Below are 14,365 nucleotides of genomic sequence, written 5' to 3' on the forward strand. Positions count from 1 at the left end.
ACACTTACAAAACAGCATTAAGATCCAGCAAAAGTTACGGGAGCCCTTCTATATTCTAAACCACAGATGTTTCAATAACAGGACTTGAAATTTATAGGAATCAGTTCAGTTTATTTACCTGTGAAGTACCACCCCTGGTCTGAGGAACAAGGTAATAGTATCAGAAATACTTTTAGAGTTGATTAGTCATGCTACTTCATCTTGTATGAGTAAGGTAAGTCTGGAGCTTGGGATGATCTTACTGGAAATGGAATTGCCCAGGAATTACTCATTAGAGGAGACTCCTAGCAGCTCCCTCCCGGGGAGTGGAAGTCAGCACCACACTGCTCCCCATCCCATCCCGAGAGGCTGTTGCAACACCCGCTTGCATGGAAACCTACATCGGTTCTCTCACCGCTCCTGCCGTGCCTCATCTTTTCTCTCGCTGTGTGACTTCATTGACCAGGTCTTGTTTCTGTGATGTAACAAACACATAACTGATAAAACCAAAACCAGAGTACTGACACTTCCTATAATCACTGTCAAGAACACTAGAAAATGCAGCCAGGTGAAAGAAAGGGGAAGAACATCATACATTTAGCATTTTAAGACTGGCGAAGTGGTAATATGACATTCTAGGCTGAAGTGCATTTCAGAAGATAATTTTACTTGCAACTCAAGTGGGAAATGGTTGCAGTGTTCACAGAGGCATGGGACGCACGGTCCCGTGCAGCACGCCACCAGCAGAACTCCAGATTCCCAACTATATGTTTTTCATTCCCCATCCCTGCTATAGTACTTGATTTTTTAAAATTACTTTCTTATGGGCCTTTGGTTCAATTTGGCCCCATTTCTGATCTTTTCCCCTCCCCAATATTTAGCAGCTTTCTACACAGTTATTTTCCTTACATTGTCATGTTTTCATGACCTTCCTTCTCTGCGCTGTTTCTCAAGAGCTCTCCTTTAATCAGCTGCCTGGTAAAGCCTTGGGTTTTCCTTGAATTTGTCTTGTGTGTAAATCTGCATGATGACTCTTTGAGGTAACAGCTGCCTCTGTACCTTGTACAAGATGAATTATCCTGTCTGCACTAAACTAATTCTAACAATAATCATAGTTTTGAGACATGTTTTTTAGTTGTACAACTTCACAACAGGAGCTGAAAGCTAAAAATGGTCAGATAGCATCAGTTCGAACAAGAATCACCCGGAAATTAAAAGCTTCACAGACGTAGCAAGACTAAAAAAAATTCCACCAGTTTTTCTAATGAACAATTCTGCTGGAACCAACCTTGCAATACAGCATCTCTCTGATTCCTTTCTGCTTTTTTGCTATTTCACTACAGAACGGATTGCTTACCATCAGCATATAACAGCATTACTGTGTTAGCCAGCATGGAACGTTATGACATATGACATAATCGCATGTGACAATCATCTGAATACACAATGTCCCACCTTCTGAGCTAACAAGTTGTCAGATGCAAATTAACGTGTGTCACGTTTACAATTGAAGAACATAATTTTTGGATAATGAAATGTTTGGTGAAATACTTAAAAGCCCAGGGTAAGAATTTCTATTAGCGTTCAGAGGAGTTAGGAGTCTAGGTTTCCTAAACTTTTGATTCCATCTCAGTGTCACTCCTGCACATTTTGCCATCAGTTCGATAGTGGCAATATGAAAGTAATGCTTCTTCCCAGAGGGACCATCACTCATAATTTAGAAAGGAAAACTGCTAGCCAAATAGGGTTTCTTGTGAAGCAACACATCCTGCATAACTTTATGAAGAGGGTATTTTCAACAGTCACTAACTAGGACAGCTAATCAGATGGGTACATGGGTAAGTCCAAAATTCACTGATTTTGCATGTCTTAAAAATGTACATTCTAAGAAATACAGAAGTAACAAACCAGGAAAAAATAAGCATTGATTATAAACTTGAAACATAAGAATAGTTGGTAAAAATTTGAATAAATTTAAATATGCATTAAAGCCCCAATAAGACTTCAACTCCATCACTTCATTAAATAAGTGTGGGATATTTCAATAGTTTTTGCAAACCAAATGAAGACAACAAAAAAAGAATACAACCTTAACAACAGACTGAATATTTTAAAAAAATATTTCTATTTTTCTAGTGTTTGACCAGTTAAAATTTATTAAAACTAACAACCTGTCTCCGTGTTCACAATAATCGATGTGTTCATATGTGAACAAGGTGACAAATGAAATTAAATGTTCCAGAGTAGTTCAACAAAATCCAAAAACCCATCATCATGAAACAACTAGGGACAAACAGGAAAGTCTAGATTGTAAGATTCAATTAAAAATGTAATTGGTCAAAACTCTGACCTAGGGGAAAAACAGAACTGATAATCCTAAAACTCTTAGAATGTCTAATAAAGCCCAAAAAGCGTCAAGAAACCTGTGTATTTTAAAGTGGTAGATACTAGTGTTTCTAGAGAAGCTAACTTTACTGTAACTGGATATACCAACAAATATAGTGAGTTCAGTAATTGGACAAACCAAGCAGACATCTTCAATAAACAGGGAAAATAGCTTAATCTCGTCTAGTCCACACACTTAGAAAAGAGAATGTTTGTAACAGAAGGATAGATTTAAATAGCAGAAAACCAATTATTATGATTTAGGCAAGGAGTTTCTGGAAATGCAGATGAACTACGTAGCAAACAAACCAGTAAGTCCATCTGTACCATGCTGTATGCTAACTCCTGTAGGAGTAATGACGTAATTGCTGTCTGCTCGCTTTATAAATGAAATTGAATAATTGATTAGGTTCCTTGCGGACTATTTTTACGTTCCCCCGGAAAATCCTGTAGACTGATAGAGACAAGATACCTGAGCAGAAGATTTCGGAGGTCTGTCTGATACAAGAAAAATCCTGTGTTCCTTTTAGAGACAACAAATGTGAATAGTGCATTGACGGAAAGGCAGGCATTAGGAGTAATATCCTGCATAGAGTCGGTAGGATTTCAGCAACATAGAAGGTGGAAAACTGTAATAAAGTGACATGCTGGTAATAATTCAAAATGTAAAAAAGAAAGGTAATCATTCATGACTGGAAGTTCACAATACAGGAAGATTTGTACAGACTTGGAACTTACGCAGTAAGAGTGAAGTAGGTTCTGGCTAAACATACATAAAAATAAAAGACTAGGTACATGAATGTAAGAATACGTTAATTAGTTTTAAAGGGAAATGGAGAAGGATAACAAATAACAGCATTATATATAACATATCAGGTGAGAGTTGTACAACTGTTTTATATGCTGTCTAGCTTACTTCTTTAAAGGAAAGCAAGCTGCTCTATTTACACACAGGACTCCCATCCCCATCATCCAAGCAGAAAACAAACAGCGGGTCCTTCTTCCATGTTTCTAATTGTTTTCAGTCTCTTGCTCCTGTAAAAGGCATGATGAAGCGCGTGGCAGCAGAACATGAAGTGCACAATCAGAATAATGTGATAGAGAGATCCATACTGATTAGGAAGAGTAGAGGAAAAATGTAGGGAAGCAAGAGTGTTCTGAAGTTGTTCGACAACTGGTAAGCACACTGATAAGCAGAGAAGTCACAGACAGATACTCATGTAGGTGGCTGCCTGGAAGCAGAGAGTGCACGATGCGCAGACACACTGCCAGAGCGCGGGACGGGAGACACCAGCATCAACTGGATACACACATTGTACCTATCCTGGGATCCTTGGGTGACATCTGGGAGAAACTCCACTTTCAGAGTTGTCATAGCCTCCTCAGCCTTCAAAGTAAGCTTGAAAAACATACAGAGTTTAAGGACATCACTCGAGCTCTTCATACTTTTCTCCATCTGTACAGTGCCGAAGCAGGTTTGCACAATGTCTCGCTGACGCTTCTTGAGAGCTTCCAGGAAAACAGAACACCAAACCCAAAATATTCATTAATTATTGGCTGGCATGGATAAATATCTTTTCTGTTTCACCACCGAGTGCCCTGTAACTCAAGTTTTATCATGGTGTCCTAAAAGCCCATTGTAATGGGTAGTGCCAGCAAGGAAGGCTGAAGTTGAGAGTCAGAAACAAATGATTTTTCCTAGTTTCAAGACCATCTCTAGTCTAGATTTTTTTTTATATATATATGTATCTCTGTATATATACTTGTGTGTATCTCAACAAACAGTAAGGACTTGTGTGCTTGTGGAGCTGCAGAGTAATTGCTGTATCTCAATTACATACTTGTATAGATACTGATATTCTGAAATGGTTAGGTTGTTCCCATGTATTTGAATGCATTTCAAAGGTGGGTTTAAGACTAAACACTTCCACAAATGCCATATACAAATGCAGAGATACTCAGTAATTCTCTATTAAAACAAGTTCTCAGATGCAAAGTGACTGGCATCTGTGGCCGTGGCTAAGTATGGGCGCAGAACTCCGCCGGGACAGGACCTGTGCATGCCATGGCCATTTTTTAAGTACTACTTGTTTAGGTGATACGCAGTGCCCTGTGTACTGAACTGCAAGTGGCCAATATCTTGCTCGGCAGGGACTTTTTTCTATGTGATCCCATGCCTATCAGTAAATTTGCATTCATAATCTTTTATTCTGTGCCTCTTCCAGGGGGTTCGCCCCTTTCCCTTCCTGCAGCAAGTCCTGGTCCCTGAAAAGGTCCATCCTGCCCAACTGACTTCCACATTAACACAGACCAGGGAGGGCAAAGGGGAAGGTGGTTATTTCAAAAAGAAACTCAAAATTTACAAAGCAGCTGCCAATTAGCCAGACCTTAATTTTGTAGATTTATTTAGGAAAAAAAAATTAACATGAGCAAATGAGAATACTTCAGTGTTACAACAGAGTATATAAATGTCTAGCAATAGTCAAATAATTTGATCTTTAAATACAAAATAACCACATGAACACCTAATATACAGGTTTCATCTGAATACATATTTATTAGATAAATATTAGGTTGTCACATCATCTAACTACATACAGTTTTGCAAGACTAAAAATCACAATTATTTTTTCTGACCAGTTTAAAGTATGAAATGATTGCATTGTACTGTACATACAATGTACAAACAAAGACAATGGCCATTTTTGCATGTTACTTCAGATTGTACTTTTTTTTTAATTCTTCTCTGATCGTGATATCAAAAATTGTACAAAGTATGAATTTGGTTACAATTTTTTTTAATCCCCTTATTTTTCTTCATTATTTCTGTAGCACCCTAAAAATACACAGGTGATAGACTAGTACACGTAAGCTAAATATTACATGTAGATAAAACAAAACAAAACAAAGGATCAGAGTATATTACAGAAGTGAAAGTGAAACAAATGCTGAGACTCCACAAACGCTAACAAACAGGATTCATTTTCCACATAAGATGGAGCTTCAAGCTTTTTTTTTTCCTGTGAAATAAAAACAATGCACATTCCAAGGAAAATGAATGCATTTCTGTTAACATGTCTCTATTTGTCATTTACATATGTACAGCTGTCCCTTGAGTCTCCACTGCAGACATTGGCGTGTATCTGTCAGTCCTATAATAATGTCTTGGCAGCAGAACTGTAGATCTCTGTGGGTTCTTTCCCAGATGAACTTCCATAGGGAAACAATTAAAAAGTAAACAAACAAAAAAAAAGAAGAATAAAAATACTACTGGAATTTCATATAATAATTAAGCTTTAAAAGAAATGACTGTGATTACCCTATTTGCTAGGTTTTTTTCTCTAAACTTTAATACGGCAGTGAACAGATAAAAAAATAACTAAATTTTCATTTAGAAGCTTTTTCATACTGACTCCACTATACAGTACCTGATTTTAGCTGACAGATAAGTTTTAAAACTGTCTTAAATGTCCAACATTTGGGTGATGGGTAAAAAACGTATTTTCTTAAGTTCTGCTTAGAAACCAAACGTTTCTGTAAGCTTAAAAATATCAACCGTCCACTTTAATTCTCTATTACTGTACAAAGCAGATGCAAACACTGCTCCAAACGTATTGCTAATATCTATAGTGGGGTGGTTTTTTTTCCCCTTTATGCTTTCCAACAGGTACTTTTAAATGATACATTTTAAATACTACCAGTTAGCAAAAGGTCAATCCTTAACATACCTGGTTTAAAATACCAATGTTGTGTTTAAGAGAAAAATAATTTCAGGTGACTTAACTTTGCTGCTCAGGAATCAATGGAGGGTGGAACATTAAATAGAATCAATCAAAAAACACCTGAGCAACCAGTTCCAACCAATAGAGAGAAATCATCTTTATTCCCAAACCTATGGCTTAAGAAACATACCCCCCAAACAAAAACCCCAAACTCTAAGGGCATAAAGTCAGTTTATCATTAGCCACCCCTGCAAATGACTTCAATACCTATATAAACAACGCAGCAGAAATACAGGGGGAAACGACTACAGTAAAATGGCTACAAAACACATCTGTAACTGAAGAACGGTCTTCCTAGGAATTGTGTGATAGCAGCACCACACCACAACCATATTACCATGTATTACACCAAGGTATCATTAATATTCTGCAGAGATCCTCTACAGGTTGTCAAGCCTACATAAGAAAAAAGACACTTCTAAGCAGAATAAAATATACTATACTGTTTCCCTCCCCCACCCACCAACATCCCTAAGTGTTACCATGCCCCAGTTTCAGAGACTGGAGCACCAGTATAGTGATATAAATATGGTACCTTACATACTTGCTGCTTGCCTTAGTGCATCTTTACCTGTTCGGACAGCTGGTCCTAGGTGTTCCGCTCACTTCGGCAAACGAACAAAATCTCTGCCATGACCAGCCCACAGTCACCCACAGTCCATCAATATCGGTCGGTTAGTTGTTTTTTTTTTTTTCCCTAGGCAATCACTTATTATTATGTTTCCACGACAGAGCTGGGCCCTGATTGTCCAGGTACTGCCTGATGTATCAATTCATTCATCACACAAATGGATATGAAATTTGGGCTAATTCATCAAAATAAAACAGGGGGAAAAAAAGAAAAAAACACAACTCCCTTATTCTGTTAAAGAACCCTCAATTTTCTTTTTTAAAAAAGGACCCATATTTATCTTCAGACAAGGTATTTAAAAACACCAGCAAAAGTATAACCAGATCATGAAAATGTTGAATATTATCAAAGACAATACTAAAATATTCACAAATATATTTACAATAGCAATTCTTAAAATAATTGATTTTGCATAATGAACAGCGCCTTTCTTAAAAAAACTTGAAACAGGAAAAATATAAGTGTGGGACCATCTCTACATAATATGTTTGACAGATTCAATACTCCTACTGGAAAATAAAAGAACTAAACTGCCATTTCCTTTAATATCTACAGCAAGGTGCTGCTGACTAGCATATATATATCATGACGCATGTACAGCAGTAGTGGGAAACGTTAACAAAAAGAGCAAAATAAAACAAAAACCGCAAAGAATTTACAAATATGACTTTGGTGAGGAAAGCAAATCCAGAGTCGTAAGCACAGAGCATGCCATTTACAGCATTGCAAACTAAACACAGAGGGCTAGGAAGCTATCTAGTCAAACCGACAGGAACAAACAAAATTTTGCCTGGCACTTCAGTTTAAAACGTATTGTGGCGAGCAAACGAAGGGTGTTTGATTGGATTTGGGATGAGGAAAAGGAGTAGGGTCAAATTTGCTTTAGTAACAAAAAGAAACGAAACCAATAACTGTACAGTGGGCAAAAGCTGAAATGTTGCACCACAAGGGCAAAGTTGGCACACATGCACTTCTTACACAGCTACTGTACATCATTTATAAGAAAGAGAAAGAGAGAGAGAGAGAGACGAAGAGCACAGAAATGGGCACAGAAGCAATAGGAAGCTCATGCAGGAGCAGCAACCACACCAGAAGCACAGATCACAGGGGCAAGACAGTGATTGTGGCAGCAGGGTCTCTTGAGGGCAGTAGCAATCTACCAACAGTTACTTATTCTCCCCATGCCCAGTCCTTCAGGAGAAAGAGCTCATCCTGGCAGCCAAAGTTTAAAAAAAGAAACTGAAGGAGGAGAAAAGAAAAAGGCTGAATTATCTGTAACAGTCACAAAAACGGAACGCAAAGCAAAACAAAAATGATGTTGCAAGATGTCTGTCCAATGTCAATGCCCCTTCTCAAGCTGATTATTAAAAATAATTATGCAGACAGTGATGTTACTCTCCCTCCATCCTGCAATGACTTCCTGGCTGCCTTCAACCCAGCTTGTCTTACTATGTATGTATTGTGCAGTACAGACAGTGACACAAACGCTCGGGGCACCGAAGGCTGTAGGTAATAATCAGGAACAGTTTGGTTTGCATCCCCCCTCCCTCTCTTTTCCATTCCGTATGGCGTACATGGCAAAAAGATCTATTGCAGCAACCTCAACAGCTGGATGTTAATGCAGCCACAAACGGTACTGATTTGAAACCAAAACCACAAAAAAATCCCTAAACATGGCAAACTTTTATTATTATTTTTCCTGGGTGTTTCCAATCTGTGTGTTCGGCCAGAGGAATCCTCTGCAAAGAGGTGGTTAAGATTCCTGCACTCGCAGAAATACCAACACCCATGGCTACAGCCTGGAGATTCTCAGGACTCCGTTACTGAAGTCGCATTAGCTAAACTGCTGGCTCCCTCTGACGGGCCTGTAGGTCTTCCCTATCTTTGCCACTTCACTGTAGGATTTGTGCTTTTTTGAGCTTTGTACGTGATTTTGTTTTTCTTTTTGTGTGTGGCCAGGACAATCGCTCCAACGCAAACCTGTGGTTGGAGGGGGGCAGAGGGGAGGTGGGGTGGAGGGAGATACAGTTTCAAAAAAATGGAAGAACATGCGTTGGAAGGACACTCTGAGATGGGTCAATTAAAGACAGTTCCATTTTGTTGCCTTTTCTTCCCTTGCCAAGATTCATTTTTGCCAAGATACTTCACACTATGTTTATCACAGAACTCTCTCTCTAGAGGATGAACAACAAATGGGGTTTCCAATAGCTGCACAACTGTCTATGCTTCTTTGTCACGTGTAGCACAGCAGACTCGGAGATTACTGCTTTTTTTTTTTTTTTTTTTTTCTCCCGTCACTTTCGCAGTCTTTGAAGCTGACAAAAGCAGTTCTGAGATGAAGAAAGCAGGGAGTGCACCATTGGATCAAGTTGTGAGTTTTTTTTCTTCTCTTGTGGAAAAGGAGTGTTAAGATTCCTTGCTGTGCAGCCACACACGTGTGAACAAGTGAAAGGGAAGGGAGAATACATATGGTTTCAGTTGTTCTCAAAGAGAGACAGAAGGTCATCATTGCTATTGCTTGGCAAATCAGGAGGATCCAGGTATGAAAGCAGCTCATCTGGATTTGTGAGTTCTGGAAGCAGCTATAAAATATAGAGATAAAAGGAAAATTACAGATAACAGAAACACAATTGAGAAAAAAAGGGATTAAACACCACACATTCCTGGAAACTGGCTTTCATATGTATATATCCAAATAAATCAGAAGGCAGCGACACAAACCTAATACTCTAAGATGATGCATTATCCACTTGTTCATGAAAGTCTCTATTACTCAGTTTTCACCTGTGAATTACATGACCATCTCAATTAGGGTTTCTCAATCAACCTCCCCATCACAAAGTTCATCAATGAACAAAGTATATTTCCTGGCTAGTGATGCTGACAGAAACTTCTCGATAAATGCTCATTATGTATGTTAGTTTCATATAGAAGACTGAATTAAAAACTTGAAACATGCAGTTTGAGTAATACACATTTGAGCTTTAAGGTAAATCAACAGAGGCTGGTCTATCTGACTTGCACATGTCAGTGAGATGGTCGCCCAAAGCCTGCACCCTTTCCTCAGCCCTCAGCCACCCCTAATGCCTCTGTGCGCTGATGTAAGCTCTGAGGCAGTGAGCTGGAGCAGGGAACTCACCCAGGGTTAAAACTAGCCCAGAAAAAAAAAAAAAAAAAAAAAAAGAGGAAAAAAACCAAATGAAAGGAGGGCCTGGGGAGGGGAGTGGCAAGGCAGGTGGACGAGTCCTCTTCCTTTCTGTGGCAGTGAGTTTACAGTGGTTGGAAGTACTTCTCAACTACAGCATTACATGCAATTCCAGACATTTTAAAGGGTCAGGAGCATAACACCCCATCCAGCAGAAGATGCACTGATCTCCACAAAGTTTTAAAATATCAAAAGGAATAGTTGTGGGGCTTTTATTTATATTTTCATTAATACTGTGTTTCAAATACAAAATTTTGTCTTTCCAACCATCACTCAGATTGTTTTCGATCTGACAGATAACAAGCAAATCGTAACTCCTGGGTTGTGTACCAGGCAATGTTTTCTGTTTTATTCTGCATCTCACCATATCCTAGTCAAGAGTAAAAGTGTCATAATATATAAAAAACGGCAGGGAAGAGTTTGTAATAAACTCCATTTATATTCAGGGTTGTATTAAAGCAAAGACAGAAAAATATGGACTGCTTTAACAAACTCAACAGGAGGGATGAGAAATTAATTTTAAGTCATTCTATGTTTTCAAGTACTATAAGACTAAAAGCTTGACTGCATCACGACTGCATCACATTTAGCATGCAAATATTATATTTATGTGCTTCTATTACTCTTGTGTAAATGCAGCTTCATCTTCTAATGTTATATGGATGAACATATTTTTCAATAAGCTAAACATGAAATGCAGAAAAAAGTTTATTACTTCCTAAGCATTTAGAAAAAAATGCAATGTCAAGTTTACATAAACAGAATCTCCCAGAAGGAATGCTTTTCTTAAAATACCGCCTCCTTTTATTCGTGGTAAAAATGCTATTGTCATAGTACTAGACTAAAGATATAAGGCTTTTAAATGTATTTCACCTGCTATCGTAATTTTTTATGAATACCTAGTACAGAAGCCCAAAATAAAACTGCGGCCCCACCAAACATATAGAAAGTAAAAAATGGTTGAATTTGTCCTATGATTTTACAAGTCAATTCTTAAAAATTTAACATAACGTCTCTGAGACTCATTCTTGTATACAGGGGATTTTTAAAAAAATTTTTTTAGAAAGGTGAAAGTTTTAAACAATATACTCAGTATCTCTGAAGATGAAGTATTCTAAGTTTCGAGGGTGACCTCGGCTTGCCTTGGCTGCCCAGCTGGTGTGAAAACCAGAGACCTCAGAAAGGACTTGCTGGGCGTTGAGGGTGCTGTGCTGGAGCAGAGGTAAGAGACGGAGGAGCACCGGGGGCTGTGAGGGGGAAGGGGGCAGAAGCTACAGGAACGTGCTAGACTTAGAGGCAGAATCTGGAGACGTGCGCCCAGTGCTCCTGAAGCGAATACTTGAGAGGTTTAACCAGTCATTGGACTCTCGGTGCCTCTGCTGTCTGAGGTACAAGTGCAGGTCACCTGTATCTGTATGAGGTGTATCCTTTAACCCAGGTTAAACCTTAGACTGCATCACATTGAAGTCCTAAAGAATTAATGTGACCGTGTCAGTAGGGAGCAGACCAAGTTGTCCATGGTACAGTCCCCTGTTCTGTTTGCTGCATGGGACTTTATTCAGCCTGGTTCCACAACACAGCCACTGAAAGGTAAACCCATTAAAATAATCCATCTGCTCATGATTGAGCTCACAGATATTTCAAAAAACTATGTTGCCCCCACTATATAGCACTTGGCTTCTCATTTAGCTAAGGTAATTTCAGCCTCCCATTAAGAATCCAGCATGCCTCCATCAGTGATAACCACAGTACTGTGATAAATGTACAGGTTTTTCTGCTTTGCTTTTCACCAAGGAATGAGTGCCTGACCCATAACAGCATACTTTATGTTGCTGAAATATTTGAAGAAAAAAAAAGACATTTTTATTTCACCTATTAATATTGCTCATACGGGGTCCTTAAGGGTTCAGAAGTCTAATTGCCACATGAACTACCGCTCCCAAAGGATGTGCATGTGACTGTGTTGTGTGAAACAGCAGCAGTCTGGTTCAGATAGAAGTTACTCCACTGAGCACTGTTCCTGTAACTGGAGCATCCATCCCTCCCGTAACCCCTTCCCTCCCCTCTGCAAGGCTACCTGCCGGCACAGTGCTCGTGTGTGACAGGGAAGATGTAAGTATACAGCAACAGTAAATACAGATATAAATCCAAGGCACAGAGGCGAACATTTCTCTCAGAAAATTACACTGTGCAGCAGCAGACTTTGGAACAGACACAAGATACACATACGGGAACACAGAACTCAAATGAAAATCCAATCCTAGTGCTAAGGAATTTATATTTCAGGAGGTAGGTGGTTAACCAGAGAGATACCTCAGATAATTCACTTCCAGCTCCACTGAATGGATGGTAAGAGACGGAAGATTACTTTTGGCCTTAAAACTAGGTTTATCTTTGTTTAGTTGTGAGGTGCCTCCCATAGTGGCTAAGGAGGCAGAAGACATCCCTGCTGTTTATCTTCCTATGTGGCGTACCGGGAGGAAGAACTTGTGCTGCTGAGCTACCCGCACGAGCGGGTATGCATGGGCACAGCCTGGATTTGGCCACAGGGAGCTGGGCCAGTGCCACAGGGTGGGCCAGCACAGATCCCCCTCCCACCGGCCAGGGCATGCTGCAGGGCTCAGCCTGCAGCTCGCCTGGCACAGCTCTGCCACAGTCAGAAACCACACACAGCTGCGTCCTTCCTCTTATGCAGGCACCGCGATGGCTTCAGGGTCTAGATGAGCACACGGGAGCTCCCGTCCAGCGATGAGGGGGACGGGAGGAGATGGCTCCCAGCCTGGTGCCTGAACTGCCGTCTGAAGAAATGCCTGCCTTGGTGCTAGGAAGAGGCTATGGCTCACACACCACGCAGCTGCCCAAACCAGAACCATTCTCCCAGCAAGCCGGGAGCACCCTGTCACCTCGGCTGCAGCACCTGTGCCCATGTACCAAAGCATGAAGGGATGGCATGTGCTGTGGAAGCGGCTCCCCGTCCCCGTGCCCTCCCTGCCCTCCCGCCGCGATGCGAAGCACACGCTATGGCAGGCAGATGATAGTATGACACAGACTTACATCCAGCGAGGGCTCCGGCATGTCGGGTGCTCCCTGTCCACCAGCCTGACCCTCTAAGGCTGAGGAGGGATTAAAGGTCAGGTCACTGTGTGGATGGTTGCTAGAAGCGGCCGGGGGCGGCTGCCGGGACTGCTGGGTAGGAGGCCCGCTGTGATGTAATGGCTGCCCTGACTGGCTGCTGGGGTGAGGGACGTGCAAACCTTGCTGCATGGAAGTATGGGACTGATCAGTGCTGCCGGGATGAGGGATCTGCGGAGGAGGAAAAAAGCAGGAAAAGAAAGTGAGGCCACAAGGTACAGTGCTCGCGGTGCCTGACTCTGTAACCGCATGTTACAAAAGGAAATAACTTAAATGAATTAAAAAAAGACACACACAACAAAAAAAACCACAAAAGAACCCCAAAGAAAGAAATAAAAAAGCACAATCGGAAAAGAAAACTCCATATCCCAATGCTGGAGGAAGTGTTTCAGCTTTTTGAATGTTATCTGCAAGGGGGAGATAAACACATTGGATTTGTGCTGTTGGTTTGCTTCCCTGTGATGTGGGAAACTGTGCTTGAAGATGCAAAATAACAAACCCCAAAGAGGAGGGAAGGAGGCTTATGGGTGCTGCTTAGCATTAGCAAGGCAGATGCTTTTGCCCTAAAAAATTCCATGAATGAATGGAGAATGTGTTGAATAACGTCCCTACGCCAGGAAACCGATTAACCGAGAAAATGCATAATTTCTGCTCAGCTCCGTTATTGGGTAGCTTCCTGACACCGCTGCCTATTTGTGTTTCAGCTCATTAAAAACATCTTGCAAACACCAGCCCTGCCCCACTCCTCCCCTCCTTTTTTTTTTCAGAATGCAACAACCCTTCTAAGGGTTTAAGATTTTCCTTGCTGATATTCATGGGTTCTGACGGTTGACAAAAACCCAAGTCAGCTCAGCTAGAGAGCTCCCCACCCATCAGCAGAGCTGCTGTAGGTGGCTGCACACCTCCTGACTGCTAAGTACAATGCATTAGCTTAAACTAAGCTAACGATCACCCTTCTGTTTTGTATTCATGCCATGGATAAGTTCTCTAGTGAAAGCTTAGTATTTTTTATGTTTTCTGTAGGGGAATAAACTACCAAACCACATGCATCTTCCAAACCCTATTATGGAAGAATGGGGGAAAAGTCTTTCTCACATGACAGAGAAGCAACAAACGCACACAAGCCCAATTCTTCCTTCTGCTGCATGTCACATTTAACGCTAGTAGATTCTCTGGGGCTTGACCTTGGTGCCACGAGAAAGAAGTGTCTGAGTGCTTCAGAATCAGATGCCTCATGCTAATTGGGTATAT

The 14,365-nt window shown here is 40.6% G+C and overlaps 1 protein-coding gene across 14 annotated transcripts in view; it reads right to left on the minus strand.

The window, feature by feature from the left end:
- Positions 1 to 4,895: 4,895 nt before the first annotated feature.
- The window catches only part of ZMIZ1 (zinc finger MIZ-type containing 1), a 364,045-nt gene continuing 354,575 nt past the window's right edge, over positions 4,896 to 14,365 (minus strand). For 12 of the 14 annotated variants that reach the window (XM_052798268.1, XM_052798277.1, XM_052798269.1 and 9 more), the window contains 2 exons: positions 13,037 to 13,285; positions 4,896 to 9,359 (listed from right to left, as the gene is read on the minus strand). In XM_052798268.1, coding sequence (XP_052654228.1) covers positions 9,252 to 9,359; positions 13,037 to 13,285 — 357 coding nt within the window. In that variant the 3' untranslated portion in view covers positions 4,896 to 9,251. The remainder of the gene's footprint in view (positions 9,360 to 13,036; positions 13,286 to 14,365) is intronic. The other 2 variants (XR_008236824.1, XM_052798271.1) reach the window with 2 other exon arrangements.

This window comes from Harpia harpyja, chromosome 10, assembly GCF_026419915.1.
Source record: "Harpia harpyja isolate bHarHar1 chromosome 10, bHarHar1 primary haplotype, whole genome shotgun sequence".
NCBI classification, from domain to species: Eukaryota; Metazoa; Chordata; class Aves; order Accipitriformes; family Accipitridae; genus Harpia; species Harpia harpyja.